The sequence below is a fragment of the Phyllobates terribilis genome, unplaced genomic scaffold, assembly GCF_046119375.1.
Source record: "Phyllobates terribilis strain yellow unplaced genomic scaffold, ASM4611937v1 Scaffold_11__3_contigs__length_659146591, whole genome shotgun sequence".
Classification (NCBI taxonomy): Eukaryota; Metazoa; Chordata; class Amphibia; order Anura; family Dendrobatidae; genus Phyllobates; species Phyllobates terribilis.
The window spans coordinates 625,620,362-625,638,021 of record NW_027362771.1 but is presented as its reverse complement, the minus strand read 5'-3'; the positions used below and the strand labels follow the sequence as shown (position 1 = coordinate 625,638,021).

General features: G+C 41.7%; 1 protein-coding gene across 1 annotated transcript; it reads left to right on the top strand.

Annotated features, from left to right (window-relative positions):
• The first annotated feature begins 11,137 nt into the window (after positions 1–11,137).
• Positions 11,138–12,085, top strand: LOC141167446 (olfactory receptor 5G9-like). The gene has a single exon (XM_073654849.1). The coding sequence runs from the start codon at positions 11,138–11,140 to the stop codon at positions 12,083–12,085; it is 948 nt and encodes a 315-aa protein (XP_073510950.1).
• Positions 12,086–17,660: the final 5,575 nt, after the last annotated feature.

Here is a 17,660-nt window from a genome sequence, read left to right as displayed (position 1 = left end):
CGTCTGCACAGTCAACGCTTGCTCCAGTGTTATTGGGATTCAGTAACGTCAGCTGATCCCCAGCTGTGTGTCCGGCAAATTCTCCTGCTTTGTCCACATCCACTGTAGTACGGATTTAAAACCTCCTCCAAATACACCTCTGGCTCTTCTGTTTTTAGTATTTACCCTGGGCTCCAGCACCGCCAGCTGGTTCTCGGCAGTTCCATTGGCTCTTGTACCTTCTGCTACCCATCCGGGTTCCAGTACCGTCAGCTGGTTCTCGGCAGTGTCTTTGGCACGGGTACTCCCTCCTGCCCAGCCTGGTTCCAGCACGCCAGCTGTTTCCGGGTAGTGTCAACGTCACTTTGCCTCCAATGCGTTGTCCTGTCGTGTTGCGGTCGGGTTAGCCGACTCTATGGTGCCTGCAGTTTAGGTGACTCCTATGTGGGCTGCGGGATCTGGCAATGAAGGCTGGTTCCATAGTGCCAATAGGACAAGCACCCTCTGTAGGACTGTGGGTTTTGGTAACTGCGGCCGGCTCGCGGCCTTGAACTTTTTTTTTACATGGGTACCTTCTGCTACCCATCCGGGTTCCAGTACCGTCAGCTGGTTCTCGGCAGTGCCTTTGGATTAGGTGCCTCCTTCTCGGTATCCAAGTTCCACCAACGTCTGCTGGTCCTTGGTAGTGCTTTCTGGCACAGGTACCTCCTGCTTAGTAACCGAGTTCCAGTAACATCAGCTGGTCCTCGGTAGTTCCATTGGCTCTTGTACCTTCTGCTACCCATCCGGGTTCCAGTACCGTCAGCTGGTCCTCGGTAGTTCCATTTGCTCTTGTATCTTCTGCTACCCATCCGGGTTCCAGTACCGTCAGCTGGTCCTCGGTAGTTCCATTTGCTCTTGTATCTTCTGCTACCCATCCGGGTTCCAGTACCGTCAGCTGGTTCTCGGCAGTGCCTTTGGATTAGGTGCCTCCTTCTCGGTATCCAAGTTCCACCAACGTCTGCTGGTCCTTGGTAGTGCTTTCTGGCACAGGTACCTCCTGCTTAGTAACCGAGTTCCAGTAACATCAGCTGGTCCTCGGTAGTTCCATTGGCTCTTGTACCTTCTGCTACCCATCCGGGTTCCAGTACCGTCAGCTGGTCCTCGGTAGTTCCATTTGCTCTTGTATCTTCTGCTACCCATCCGGGTTCCAGTACCGTCAGCTGGTTCTCCGCAGTGCCTTTGGATTAGGTGCCTCCTTCTCGGTATCCAAGTTCCACCAACGTCTGCTGGTCCTTGGTAGTGCTTTCTGGCACAGGTACCTCCTGCTTAGTAACCGAGTTCCAGTAACATCAGCTGGTCCTCGGTAGTTCCATTGGCTCTTGTACCTTCTGCTACCCATCCGGGTTCCAGTACCGTCAGCTGGTCCTCGGTAGTTCCATTTGCTCTTGTATCTTCTGCTACCCATCCGGGTTCCAGTACCGTCAGCTGGTTCTCGGCAGTGTCTTTGGCACGGGTACTCCCTCCTGCCCAGCCTGGTTCCAGCACGCCAGCTGTTTCCGGGTAGTGTCAACGTCACTTTGCCTCCAATGCGTTGTCCTGTCGTGTTGCGGTCGGGTTAGCCGACTCTATGGTGCCTGCAGTTTAGGTGACTCCTATGTGGGCTGCGGGATCTGGCAATGAAGGCTGGTTCCATAGTGCCAATAGGACAAGCACCCTCTGTAGGACTGTGGGTTTTGGTAACTGCGGCCGGCTCGCGGCCTTGAACTTTTTTTTTACATGGGTACCTTCTGCTACCCATCCGGGTTCCAGTACCGTCAGCTGGTTCTCGGCAGTGCCTTTGGATTAGGTGCCTCCTTCTCGGTATCCAAGTTCCACCAACGTCTGCTGGTCCTTGGTAGTGCTTTCTGGCACAGGTACCTCCTGCTTAGTAACCGAGTTCCAGTAACATCAGCTGGTCCTCGGTAGTTCCATTGGCTCTTGTACCTTCTGCTACCCATCCGGGTTCCAGTAACATCAGCTGGTCCTCGGTAGTTCCATTGGCTCTTGTACCTTCTGCTACCCATCCGGGTTCCAGTACCGTCAGCTGGTTCTCGGCAGTGCCTTTGGATTAGGTGCCTCCTTCTCGGTATCCAAGTTCCACCAACGTCTGCTGGTCCTTGGTAGTGCTTTCTGGCACAGGTACCTCCTGCTTAGTAACCGAGTTCCAGTAACATCAGCTGGTCCTCGGTAGTTCCATTGGCTCTTGTACCTTCTGCTATCCATCCGGGTTCCAGTACCGTCAGCTGGTCCTCGGTAGTTCCTCAGCTTTCTTGTACCTTCTGCTACATTTCCAAGTTCAAGCTTTTTGAAATGGTTCTTGGTAATCACTCTGGATCTCCCTGACGAGGACCCTGAAGACGAGGACCCTGAAGACCAACCCTAAGAAGACGAGGACCCCGAAGACAATGACCCTGAAGACGAGGACCCTGAAGACCACCCCGAAGAAGACGAGGACCCTGAAGACCACCCCGAAGAAGACGAGGACCCTGAAGACCACCCCGAAGAAGACGAGGACCCCGAAGACGAGGACCCAGAAGACCAACCCGAAGAAGACGAGGACCCCGAAGACGAGGACCCCCGAAGACGACGACCCTGAAGACCACCCCGAAGAAGACCAAGAAGATGACCCTGAAGAAGTTGACCAAGAAGACAAAGAAGAGAAGACAAGCACCAAGATACAGAAAAACAAGAGACAGAAAACCAAGAAGCAGAAATACAAGAAGCTGCAGAACAAAAAGCGGAAGAACATTAAGCATAAGACTAAAAATCAGAGCAAAAGATAATATCTAAATTATAAGCAGAAGATGACTAAGCAGTGTATGGGGGTGAGTCCGTTCCTTCTCGTGGTGCCCCTGGAAAAGACCTGCTGCTGCAGGCCAAACTGAACGCGGACAAATCCTGTTGTAAATCTTTTGTGACGGGCAGAACGAAAGGTGTAATGTCCAACCTTTTATAGATAACAACTACAGGAATGCCTGTCACAAATAAGAATATGATGAAGAAGAAGAATATGAAGAAGATGAAGAAGTAGAATATGAAGAATGTAAAAAAAAGAATAATACGAAGAAGGTGAAGAAGAAGAAGGTGAAGAAGAAGTGGATGAAAAAGATGCTGAGGATGATGAAGGAGAAAGTGTGGGAGAAGTAAAAAAGAAGGTGAAGAGCATGGAAGTAGTGAAACATAAATATCTGACAAAATATAAAAATACTTAACATAGTTAATATTTCCGTAACTCAGAACATAATAAAAAAATATTAATTCCTGCTATTCCATTTGACTGGGCTAAACCTCTATGCCTTTATTGTCTCCCCCACCTCCCCCAATACATTCTACATTATTCTTAGTTGTTTTCCTTCATGTAGAAATAACCTACAAGGAAAGAAAGGGTTTATTTTAATTCCGATATTTATGTCCCATTGACTTGCATTGGTTTCCGGTATCGGAATCGGCGATATCCGATACTTTTTCGGTATCGGTCCGATCCAATCCGATCCGATATTTCCCGATATCGGAAGGTATCGCTCAACACTAGTTCTGGGTACATTTCTGTGATCTCAAAAACTGAGAAACAGCATTTAAAAATGTTGCTTCTTTACATTTTTTGTACCCATACACTATTCCGTGTTCTAAAATATATTTTTGTGATATATAACACTAAAACACTAAAAAAAATGTTTAAACATTATGCTGGGTTACATTTCTCAGCCATACAATATTACGTGGTCTGGGTACATTTCTGTGATCTCTAAAACTGAGAAAAAGCATATACAAATTTTGTAGAGTTACATTTCTCAACCAAACAGTATTATGTGGTCTGGGTACATTTTTGTGGTATAAAAAAATGAGAAAAAGCGTTTAAACATTTTGTAGGGTTACATTTCTCAGCCATACAGTATTACGTATCCTCGGGTACATTTCTGTAATTTGTAACACTCCAAAAAAGTGTTACAATTTTTTACTGTATTCAATTAGTCACTGATACTGGGGAAATATTGGAGCCAGAAGAAGATGGCGCAACAGCAGAGGTGGTTGGAGCCTGTGGTCCTAATCCAGTTTATATCCTGGAACTGCCAAGGCCTGATCCCATCCTTTACTGCTGGGGTTCTTGCGGACTTCAGACGGGAGAGCAAGGATCCAGGAACTGGTGAGCAGACTGTGGGGCCTAGGCTGGTTGAAAGAGACAAGATGGCGAGCTATGACCAGATCTGGACAAAGGCTGTCTGGGCTGCTAGCCATAAGGTACCAAGAGTTGGCATCCATGAGAGTGGCAGTTACTTACAACTGTCAGTGGGAAAGGGATCCATTGAAGAGTTTGTGACCTGTCATCACATCTTGTTCAACCATCGGGCAGTAGAGTTGGAATACTTGCCTCAAAGGGTGCAAGAGCTGATGGCTGGAACCAGGGTCACGTTCCTCAAAAAGGAAAGGCAACATCGCTGGTATGCAGTGGGTGTGATCCCATAAGGAAGGGAGCATGATAAACCCTTCTTGAGGAATGAACAGGTCTGTGAGAGGCTCCTTGAGTGGCACGAGACAGGGCTACTACCACCCCCGAGAAATTGTACTGTCCTTGGGGTTCCCCATTACCTATGCTGGAGCAACTGATGGTGCAAAAGACACAGGTGGTTGCTGCCTATTTCTATATGTCGGGGGGCTCAGGTACTACCCAAAGCTGGGTCACTTACAACCCAGGCACCTGGAAATTGGGCTCTAGGAAGAAGGTGGGGTTTTCCTCTCAGCCTCAAGAGGAGGGAGAAGAAGAAGCGGACACCTGAAGAGGATTACTGAATTACCCTGCTTATAATTTTTTACTGACTTTGTACTTTGCGCAAAACCTTTATGAGTGTAAGAGTTTAGCAGCTACACTTTAAAAATATTTCAAAGAGGCCCGCAAGTTGTTACATTTTAAGGGTCTTTGGATGACCGTCCTAATCATTTTTTCCTGGTTTTGCACTTTGTGCAAAGCCTTTATGAGTGCATAAGTACATAAAATACACTTTTAAAATATTTATGTTCCAATTTTCTTATAGATTCAGTGACTCATCCATACAGTTTAACTCAGTTATTGTTGAATTACAGTGGTATATAAAGCTTACAAAAAGTGTTAAAAAATATTTCTGGATTATATTACTCATCCATAGAGTATTACATGTTTTGTTTCACATTTTGGTGGAATATAACACTACAAAAAAGCATTTAAAAATGTTGCTTCTTTATGTATTTTACCCATACACTATTCCGTGTTCTAAATATATTTGTGTGATATATAACACTAAAAAACCCCAAAAAATGTTTAAACGTTATGCTGGGTTACATTTCTCAGCCATACAGTATAATGTGTTCTTGGGTATATTTTGCTGGCATATAACCTTCAAAAACTTGTTCAAAACGTTATCGTTATTATATTGCTCACCTTTGCACTATTCCATGTTTTGGGGTACATTTCATTGGTATATAACCCTCAAAAAACTTGTTTAAATATTTATTGGTTTTATATTGCTCACCCATAGAGTATGATGCATTCTTGGGTACATTTCAGTGGTATATAACCCTCAAAAAACTTGTTCAAAACTTTATTTTGTATTGTATTGCTCATCCATGCACTATTCCATGTTCTGGGTTACATTTCGTTGGTATATAGCCCTCAAAAAAATTGTTCAAAAATGTATCGGCACTATATTGTTCATCCATAGACAATTCCGTGGTGTAGAGTACATTTTGTTTGTATATAACATTTAAAAAAAATGTTCAAAAATGTATCGGTATTATATTGCTCACCCATAAAGTATTCCGTGTTCATGGGTACATTTCGGTGGTATACAACCCTCAAAAAACTTGGTAAAAAAATATCGGTATTATATTGCTCAAACATAGACTATTCTGTGGTCTGGGGAAAGGTTCATTGTTATGTAACACTCCAAAAAAGCGTTCCAAAAATGTTGAGGATTGAATTAGTAAGCCATACAATGTAACATGCTTAGTGAGCGCCAAGACAACAAAGTTGGCCGAATCCCATGAGACTCCCAAGGGAGAAACTGGAGGAATATCGGAGCCAGACTAAGCGGGGGCAACAGCAGAGGTGGCAGGAGCCTGTGGTCAGGAACTAGCCATTTTACCAGAACTTCCATGACCCGAACCCAGGCTGCAGTCTTCACCTCTAGGGTTTTGTGGACTGCAGACAGGAGAGCCAGGAACAAGCTATGGGGCCTAGGTCTGAACAGAGAAGTAGGTGAGCCAGAACCAGGCAGGGCTAGAAAAATGCTATCAGGCTCGCTAGTCGAAAGATACCGACAGTTGTAATTCCGTTGGAAGACTTGCTAAGTACAATCGGCAGCAAAGAAGGGGGTCCATTGAAGCATTTAGGACTAGACATATCATTTCATTTAACCAGCGGGCAGTAGAGACAAAAAATTGCCTGTGCAAGAGCTGACGGCTTGGAACAGGGTTACATTTCTCAAAATGGAGGGTCAATATCGCTGGTATGTGGTGTGTGTGATGCCAGAAGTAAGGGATCAGGGTGAACCCTTCTTTAGAAATGAACATGCCTGGGAGAGGCTTCAGGGTTGCTCAAGAAGGGACTATCACCCCCAACAGATCATACTGTTCTTGGAGTTCCCCACCTCCTATGCAGGAGCAGCCGATAGTGCTGGTGACCCAGGGAGATGTCTCCCATTTAAACATGTTGGGGGCTCCGGCACTACCAGAACCCAGGTCATTTACAGCACAGGCATCTGGGAATTGGGCTCCAGGAAGCAGATGAAGCCAGTCCACCCATCCTCACGAGGAAGGAGAAGAAGAAATGGATACCTGAAGAGGATTACTGTATTACTTCTTATTATTTTTTACTGGCTTTGTTCTTTGTGCAAAGCTTTTATGAGTCTAGGAGTACATGACGTACACTTTCAATTTTATCTTCAAAAAAATTTTATGGATTCAATTAGTCATCTATACAGTTTAACGTGGTTATTGTTACATTACGGTGGTATAGAAAAATACAAATTAAAATTCATTTTTTAGGGATTCAGTTAGTCATTCATACAGTTTAACATGCTTTGTGTAAAATTACAGTGGTTTAACATTTTTAAGAACCGCTTGTCCTGGTATAGTTGGAATATTTTTTTTGCCCTTAATTGACTATTGTCACATATACTATAAAACTTGATTGGTGAGAAATTTCATTGGCTTTAAAAAAAACTTAAAAATTTGTCTAGTACATGTGTAAAAAGTTGGTCGATCAAAACTTGACTATTACCATCAAGCATTTTTTTAAATTTTTTTACAACAAAGATCTTTTGTCTCACAGTTTGCTTTTAGAACACTCTTTTTAGCAAAATATGCTTCATTTATTGCAGACTTTATTCTTGAACCCATATATGGGGGAGTATTGTGCCTTTAAGCCGCTTTGTGTACTCTGCAACCCTGCCGGTTGGGGTACTGTGGGCCATTGTCTGGGTGTGCAATTTGTTATTAGCTTCTGTAAGATAAATCTGGAAACATGCTCTGTAGGTGAAATTTATTATTAGTATACCCTCTGTGGGGGTACTGAGGCCAAAAGCCTTTGTGTACTCTGCAGCCATGTCTGTACGAGTAGTGTACCTAAAAAATATTTTTACTCTACCTTTGTGGCCGAGCCTAAAGCCACTTAAAGGATTTAACTACTCATTCCAATTACAGAGCCTCTAAATTGTCATGAATGGCTTTAGTATCTTGCAATATCAGCTGCTGACTCAGTTGAGAAGTGGTTAATTTGCTTGACTGCTGCCTTCCTTGGATGTGGTACACATTTATCAGGTTGCGTCTCTGGAATAGAAACCTGATTCTCTTTTACACGTGTGTATTCTGCAACCCCATCTGTGGGTGGTTTGAGATCGTATGGCTCAGAGTGCATCCAGTTCCATCTCTTTGTGATCCACCGGGTCCCCTCCTAATCATTGCCCCTTGTGGAACAAACAAGAAAGTAGAAACAGAGTACAATTCCATTATCCCTAGCTGAAGTATTCACACGTGGTTGCCTCCTTTGAACACTAATTTTTTCAAGGGAAACACTGGGACCCTAAGGCAAGAAGAAGGTAAAGGGGCTGGGACTGGTATTAGCAAGCATTGCGGTGCACCGCCAGCAATATCCAGAATCAAACTGCAAGCTTTTTATCTTTGGCTGCTTGTACGTTGCTGAAGGTGACATTTTGGAGCTGTTGGGGAAATTTGTCAGCAACATGCTATGTGAGTGAAATTTGTATGCTGCTAATGTAGGGGTACTGTGGACCACGCTTTGTGGGTGAATTTTTTTTAACATAACAGGCAGTAGAAAGCCTCGTTGCGTATCACCAGCTCAATCCAAGATCATACTACCAGTTTTTCAGCAGCGGCATTTGTAACATATGCTACTAGAGCAAAAATTTTTGAGCTGTGGGGTAATGTGCACCATTTTCTGGGTGTGAAATTGTTTGTCAGCTTTCTCAGGGAAATTTGAAAACATGCTCTGTGGGGAAAATTTATTGTCAACTTCTGTGGGATAAATGTGGAAACATCCTCTGTGGGTGAAATTTGTAAGCTTCTAATGTAGGGTTACTGTGGCCCACATTCTGTGGGTGGCATTTTTAACTGGACTGGAAGTAGCAAGTCTCAGTCTCTGTGAGGGCAATGTTAAAAATTTTTTGATATTCAGATATTCATTTGCTTCTTATTTCACCATTATTGCAATGGTGATAGAACCCCTTTAAGTCCTTTTCCTATCCATATGTGTTTGCAGGGCAATTTTCCTGCCCTCACCCGCATTTATCTTCTTTTTTTCAGCCACCATAGCCCTGACCATTTTACATCCATTTTAAAGCACCAAAATTTGGGTGCCCATTGATTTGTATTGGGTTAGGGTCTGGGGTCAAGTTAGAGGTCAAATTCAGACCTGAACTCAACTTTTTTTGCTGTATGTTCAGCGAATCTGAACAGCCATGGGTTTGCTCATCTCTACTCGTGATATATACTGTCGAACTCGTGTGAAATCTCGTTGGTTTGAAATAAAGAACAAAATTGCCATGGAGCAGGTATAGAAATTTGCCTCTTCAAAAATTGTCTATTGTCACATATACTCCAAAAATTGGTTTGTGTGAAATTTGCTTTTTGTTAGCAATCTCTTCAGTAAAAAATGTTTCATTTCTTTCAAACTGTAAAGTTAAATATATTTTTTACATGATGTAGAAAAAAAGGTGGGCTACTGTCGAACTTGGTTCATGTGAAATGTTGTTTTGACCTAAAAAAACAAAATTGGTCCAGAACAGGTGTAGAAATGTGATAGATCAAAACTGACCAATGTTACATATATTGTAGAATTTGGTTCATGTGAAATTTTGTTGGTTTGAAATAAAACAAAAAAATTGTCTTGCTACAGGTGTACAAATTTGGTCCCTCGGTACTCGGTCCCCAGTCACAACTTTTTCTCCCATTGTGGCATCTCCAACTTTTAATAGCACATGTTCAGGAACATCATCCATGCCCTAACCAACACGTTTTCTGGGATTGTCCACTTAATGACCAACACACGAACAAGCACTTGTGGCTAGAGATGCTACATTTCACAAACTGCCCTCTGAGGGAACATTGTGGAGTCTGGGGCCGAGTCCCACCCTGGTTGTCAGTGGTATATAGCACTCCAAAAAACATTTAAACATTTTTTATGGATTCTACTAGTCATTCATACAGTTCAACATCTTTTGTGTAAAATTACGATGGTTTAAAATTTTTAAAAATCGCTTGGCCTGCTAGTTCACAAAATATTTTTCTTCCAAAAAATGACTATTGTCATACATACTGTGTATGAACAAAGCATAGCTTAGACTTGACTATTACACACCACCAGATGACAGCAGCACATAAAGTGTTTTTAATGTTATATTTGAATGAGGCCCACCAATTTCTGCCTTCTAGGGTCTATGGAGAACCCTACTCATAATTTTTTTCCTGGCTTTGCACTTCGTGCAAAGCTTTTATGAGTCTAAGAGAACCACAACTACACTTTGTTCACAATATTTGAATGAGGCACTACAGTTGGTGCCTTCAAGGGTGTATGGAAGACCTTGCTTGTAATTTTTGGCTAAATTTGCACTTAGAAAATAACCTTTATGAGTCTAGGAGTACCAATACATGACAATTTGAACAGAATGTGTATACAGCCCTCCTTTATGTCTAACACAGGATGCATCTAAGTTCCTAACTTTTGGTAGTTCTTGCTTGCTTCATAAATTACATTTAAATTTCCTATTTTTTCCTAAAAAATTTAATTTTGGTTTACTTAAATTATTATTATTTTTAAATCCTTTTAAAATGTTGGCTTATATACCAGTCATTATACAAGAAAAAATGTTTCTTAACATTTCTTTTCCTTTAAATTGCCACTTTTCGTCTATTTGGAATCTTTTATTGTCAGTCCTTAAAGTGGATTAAAACTGTGGCAGCGATCTGAGAGTCAGAGATGCTTCCAGGGTCTTCCCCATGCTGCTCTCCTTCCGTTCATCACTTTTCCTTTCCATTTGAATATTATCACTGCCCCCCCCAAACCTCATTGTACAGTTGTTCGGTCCAAATAATGAGCACCCGAGCATTTTAGTGCTCACTCATCTCTAATCATATGATTTGATACAACACTTTTGATTGGGTGTTTGGCTGCAACTTTTGTTCACTTGTAAATTGTAAAACTTTCTACTTTGATTCACATAATAAATAGGCTGGAATGTAAACTTGCTTTCCTTTTTTTCTCACATCTAATCAGAAGCATTTTTCATTTATTAATAATAATTATTTATTATTCCTTATAGATTATTCAGCCACAACAAACCTCTCCCAATGAGGGTAACTAATTTATCCAAACGACAAGTCTCATGTGTTTGCTTCATTCATTCGAGTATCATTATCAGGCTCCTGTGAGAATATTCCTTGTTTGTCTGACATTATAAAAGATGTCACTATCTGGGAGATTTTGCCTTTACATGAGAAGAGCCAACAACACTTATATAATTTCTCAGCTGAAATATAGTCCTTTGTTATTTCTATGGTAAATCATATTAGGAATTTTTAAATATGTAGTAGCTTTATTTTTTTTTATTTTGTAGGAGAAAATTCTTGTCCCATCATAAATATATAAATTATGTGTGAGGACAATCAGACACAAGTCACTCAGATACATATTCTTGGATTCCAAAGTCTATCTAATTATAAATCTCTTCTATTCATTCTGCTTACCCTGAGTTACATATGTATACTGGGTGGAAACCTTCTCATTGTCCTTCTAGTGACCATTATTGACCACCTCAAAATTCCAATGTTTTTCTTCCTGAAGCATTTATCCATAGCAGATGTCTTATTGACCACCAGTGTTATCCCCATGATGTTGGACATAATCTTAGTTGAGGAGGGAATTTTGTCCTTTTGGAGTTGTGTGATACAGCTCTATGTATTTGGTATATTTGGATTTATTCAATGTTTACTTATTGCCATCATGTCTTATGATCGATATTTGGCCATCTGCCATCCATTACGCTATTCTTCTCTAATGAGCCCAGATCTTTGCCTTCGGCTGGTTATTGGGTCGTGGATTTTAGACAGTGTGGTGACATCAAGTGAGTTAATTATCATTATCCAATTTAAATTCTGTGGCTTGAACTTCATCAACCACTTCTTCTGTGACTTTGGTCCCGTTATAGAATTAGCCACTTCAGACACTTCCATTCTGATTTTGCAAAACTATATTTATTGCATTCTGGGGATATTTTTTCCATTTGCATTTATCATTATTTCCTACTTTCGCATTTTTTTTGCCATCCTTAAAATTTCTTCAACTAATGGTAGAAGAAAAGCCTTCTCCACTTGTAGCTCCCACCTGACCACAGTGTGTGCCTATTATGGTACTCTAATCGCGGTCTACATGACTCCATCTTATGAGAGCTCATCCAATATCAACAAATACATATCCCTGTTGTATTTAGTGGTGACACCATTGATGAATCCCGTAATCTACAGTCTGAGGAATAATGAGGTAAAGAGAGCTATGCAAAAAATGATGAGTCGTGTCTTTCCAAATGGATGGAGAAGATGAAACTTTTATAATATGTAGAGATTTCATCCAATTATAAATCACTATTATACTAAGCATCACATAGAGGCATACAATTTACAATGACACTATTTGCCCCAATGTTTGTGGACACCTCTTATTAGAATTTGTGATAAAGGTTTACATCTACTTTTCAAGGTTGGAGCTAGGGTTTGTATTCAAGGGTAAAATTTGGTGTGGAGGATCCTGAGTGGCTGCACAGAGATCTTCCATTTCTTTTGTAGGAACCTGAAGGTCCGTTGAGAGACTGAATTTCTCATCCACCCTCATTGTTTGATCTTACATATGAAATACATATTCCCAAAGACACATCGTAGACTCTTATTGACAGACTTGCTTGTAGACATGAGTCTGATAGAGCCACCACTGAAGGCCAATTCCATATAACACATATGGTTTTAGAATGAAATGTTCGATGAGCCGAAATACTGTTCTACTGTAATACTTCTATTCTTGGATCATAATACAATGTGTCCCAAATTTTTGATTAGCATAAATCTAATGTAGTCAAAATTGGTATTCTATTTGGTTAGGAAGGTGATTAAAAATCTTTTCTTCTCTAATCTCTCATGACTCTTTGTATTTCTTTTGTTCCAACCCATTTTTCAATGTCATTTATTGTGCTGTCAATTTTTCTTTTATTAAAGTGTTTTTTCAAGAATCCTAAAAATTTCTTTGCTCAATTAAATCTGTTTTTCTAGAGCAATTACTTTTGCTGCTTAGAAATTGTCCCTTAGGCGTGATTTTAGCCATACAATATTATGACAATTGGTGAAGTCAATATCAGTGATTTATCCTCCTATCTCTTATTAGAAGGAGGCATGAAAGTCAGCAGGGAAAATGGTAGACATCCAGCACAATAGTAAAATGTAAAAAAAACTATACTGTCTTTATTTAATTTAACAGCATGATGTAGAAAAAAGATAAAAACATGCAGGGAATAAAAGCATGTGAATCGTCTTATGTTATTTGCACGGGAAGCTTTATGGATTCTTAAATTAAAGGCTCGCTTTCCAGCGGAGTTACATTAATGTTCTGACTTAATGTATTTTTTCTAGCTAACTTTTTTTTCTTTATTTTCTTTACGTTATATAAATATATATATATATATTTTTTTGTGTAGTTTGCATATTTATTTACAGGTTGTATATGTTTATTTGTTCTGTATTTTTCTATGAGAACTTTCCTTGACAATTATACTGTTCTACAGCCAAATTAGTTCAGAGGCCAAAACAGTTGAACTCAACTAATTTTGTGATGCTGAAAATGAATATGAAACTTAAATGTGCTGATTGACTCAAATTTTCAAGATTCAGAGAAAGTTGTAATTTCTTATGACACTTTTCACTCAGGCTTATACAAAAATTGAGTCTTTATTATTTCATCATTATTGCATTGTTAGTAGCTAGTCTATTGCATCATCTATTTAGTCTATTGAGCATTCAGTTTTCTATAATCTTAGGTTGACTGATGAAAAATGCTGACTCCGCTCCGATGACGTAATCCTAACTACAGTTACATCGTCTACTTTAACAAATGCTCTCTGTGTAAGGTATACAGTTTTAGTATTTCTTAGCTTAGTTTCTTAGCATATTGACATGTTTTTATATTTTATGAAGTATGTATGTTGTATGCAGATTTTACTACATATGCGAAGAAGTTACTTTTGCCTCGCTAAGGAAAAACTTGACTACCATGATAAGGAAAACCTACAACCTGTATTTTGACTGCAGAATAGGAGATCAGGACAATAGTTGGGCTTCACACATATGCTGCATTAGATGTGCATTACATGCAAAATCCGCCCTCCATAAAGTTGCACACCCTCACAGAAATCTCAAACACCTTGATCCACATTCACTCTCTGTATTGCTCCTCCCTCTTACAGACATTAGTTCCTTATACGATGCAGATGCTGCTGCCACTTTATATAAAAACACAACAGCTGCAGCTTTCAATTCAGTCACCCCCCCTCACACATATCAAAGCTCACACAATCAACAGGCAACCCTGGCACACCAACCTGACTAAATAACTTTGAAGGGCCTCCAGGGTTGCTGAGCGGAGATAGAAAAGGTCCCACTACAACGAGCACTTCATCGCTCATTGTAGTGGGAACACTCCCGGTCTCCTTCCTGAGAGGGGAGTGACTTCGCCCCAACCTCCATTGGTTCTCCGCCGTCAGAGGAGATTTTCTTTGGACTAGGACCTGGCATTACAGGAGTCTTTACCTCATTCTGACTATATCTCAGTCTCTTATCCACATGAACAGCTAATTACATGGCATCCTGCGGAGTCTCAGGTGCGGGGAATGCAATTAGCAAATCCTTAACCCTTTCACTCAGACCAGCAACAAATAAATATTTCAGAGCAGGATCATTCCATTTGACTTCTGAAGCCCATCTTCTAAAATGTGTGCAATAATTTTCAACATCACCTGACACCTGATTCAAACGCCTGAGTTCTGCCTCAGCAGATGAGATTCAATCAGGATCATCATATAATAGACCCATAGCCGAAAAATTTCTTCTACAGACCTTAAACATGGATCATTAGGCTGGAGAGAAAAGGCCCACCCCTGTGGTTCTTTGTGCAAAAGTGACATAATAAAACCAATGCACTGTGATTCATTCCCAGAGAACCTTGGTCTCAAACGAAAATATAACAAACAAGCATTTTTAAAGGAAAAAAAATCTTGCTGTTTTCCATAAAAAACATCAGGCAGTCCTACCTTGGGTTCCACAAAATGTACTCTAGAACAGCTACTCACGTGTTGCTGGAGCTCGGCCACCTCCAGAGACAATCCCTGCAAGCGTTGAGCCAAATCATGGACGGAGACCATACTGATCCCCGAATTTCTTTCCTTTTAGTTTTTTGGGCTGGACTTACTGTTATGATCTGCAACAAGTACTATGGAAAGAAAAGGGAAAACTGTCCCTACAGTAAGACTAAGCTGAATCCCTACGAAGTAGCGGGCTGCTGTTCCTAGCAAACAGACTCACCTTAGTCCTCGGCTAGTCTGAACGAAGACCTATAGCATAGGGGAGGGATCACTAAAAGAACTATGGACTGGAACAAAAATGGGACAACCCCTAAACAGAGAAGTTGTTGCAGAACACAAAAAGACAAACTGACAAAAAGGTACTAGAGGTTCCAGAAGGACCAAGTGAACTGACAGAGAGAGGCACCGAAGCACCTGGCTAGAAAAACAGTCAAGCAACACTGAAGTCCAGCACAGCCAAAAGGGCAGAGATGGAATATAAAGGCAGGTGGTCACGTGACCGCAAAACACAAGATGGAAAAAAACAAACAGGAGGGTTCTAACAGTTCCGTTTATTAGGAAGTGGGTCTCACATAGTGTTTGCCTATGCAGTGATTGCATAAGCTGCCAAAAATTTGGAGGCACTCCATTTCCCCTTGAAAGAAACGTAGAGGGCCTCATAAAAAATTTTTCCCCGTATGAGGAAGTGGATCTCTCATAGTGTTGGCCTATGCAGTGAATGCAAGGGCTGCCAAAAATTGGGATGCACTCCAATGCCCCTTGGAAGAGACTTAGAGTGCCTCATAAAAAAAATAATTTAGTAAGGAGCGGGTCTCCTATACTTGTAATGCCAATGCACTAAGTGTATGGGCTGACAAACATTTACGCCTGGGGGTATACATGAACAAACTGTATACATTTTTTTTTAACAAGCATCATAAAGACCATTTAAAAAAATTATGTGGGGGCATCATGGACCGCGGTCACCCAGGTGATATGGTGGTGGAGGATGAGGATAACAAGAAGGACAAGAGCAAATAGGCAAAATCAGGAAGCATATACCCATGTGTGGGTGTGAAAAGGTGCATAGGAATACACCTCCTAAAAAAAGACACTGGATTTGAGTTTATGTTACCCTGCTATAATTCGGTGGTGTTGAGAAGTCTGGCCCAATCCAGCCCTTGTTCATTTTTATAAGAGTCAGCTTGTCAGCATTTTCAGTTGACAGGCGGATGCGCTTATCAGTTATAATTCCACCAGCGGCACTAAAAACCCTCTCTCATAAAATGCTAGCTGCAGGGCAGTCCAGGACCTCCAAGACGTAGAGAGCCAGTTCATTCCACATATCCAGCTTGGATACCCAATAATTATAAGGCACAGAGGAATCACGGAGGATGTTGATACGGTCGGCAAAGTGCTCCCTCAGCATCTTCTCAAACTTTGCACTCCTTGTGAGAGTACCCCGCGCCTCAGGGCCTGTGCGATGGGAGGGGCTGAGAAAATTCTCCCAGAACTTTGAAAGTGTTACCATGCCTCTGCTGGATTGAAGTTGTGCCTCTCTCGCCTGAAGTCATTAGTTGTCCAATGAACTATGACCTCTGCTGCCAGCGTTTTCAGATGGGAATATTTTTAATAGTTTGGCAACAAGGGCCTGCTGGTACTGCCCCATTTTTTTAGACCTGTCCACCACAGGAAAAAGAGATATAAAGTTCAGATTGTAGGGTGGGTCTAGAAGCGTCACCAACCAGTAATGACTGTCACTCAAAATTTTGAGAATGCGAGGGTCATGGGAAAGGCAGCGTAACATAAACTCAGCGATGGATGCCAGACTGCTAACAGGCAAGACTTCCGTGTCCTCACCAAGAGGACAAGTGACCATGCTCTCCTCCTCCTCTCTGTCTTCAGGCCATTCACACTGAACAGATAGATGGTATGACAGTTGTGCAGATAGTACCATCTATAGCGCATGAAACTAGCTCCTGTTCTTCCTTCTCCTCCTTCTCTTCCTCATTGTCACCCAATCCACATTGGGATGAGATGAGGCTGGGCTGTGTGTAATCAACCTGTATGGTTCCTTTCTCCATCTCATCGTGCTCCACTTGCAATGCATCCTCTTTGATTGTGAGCGGGGAGCGTTTCAGAAGACAGAGAAGCGGGATGGTGATGCTAATTATGGCTTCATCGCCGCTCACCATCTTGGTGGAGTCCTCAAAGTTTTGGAGGATGGTACATATGTCTGACATCCATTTCCACTCCTGAAGTCTTATGTGTGGAGCGTGAACTGAATACTGATGGCTTTGTTGATGCTAGTACTCAACAACTCCCCTCTTCTGCTCACAAATCCTTCTCAACATCTGCAGTGTAGAGTTCCAACTCCTTTGGATATAACACACCAGTCTGTGAGCCGGAAGGTGCAAACGCTACTGAAACATGGCAACGGCGGCGGAAGCAGTAAGTGACTTTCTAAAATGGGCACACAGGTGGCATACTTTAACAAGCAGATCCGGCAGCTCTGGGTAGGATTTGAGAAACCGCTGAACCACTAGGTTAAGCACATGGGCAAAGCATGGAACGTGTGTGAGCTCGACTCGCCTCAGATCCGCCACCAGGTTCCAGTCAATGTCAAACACGGGTATATATTAAGCGGTATGAGACACAGATCTTCCTGGACGAGGTGTCCACAACTCTTCAGCATTGTGCGGTTTGTCACCTAAGCATATTAGCTTCAGCACAGCTTGTTGCCGCTTGACCGAGGCAGTGTTGCAGTGCTTCCAGCTTGTGACTGATGTTTTCATT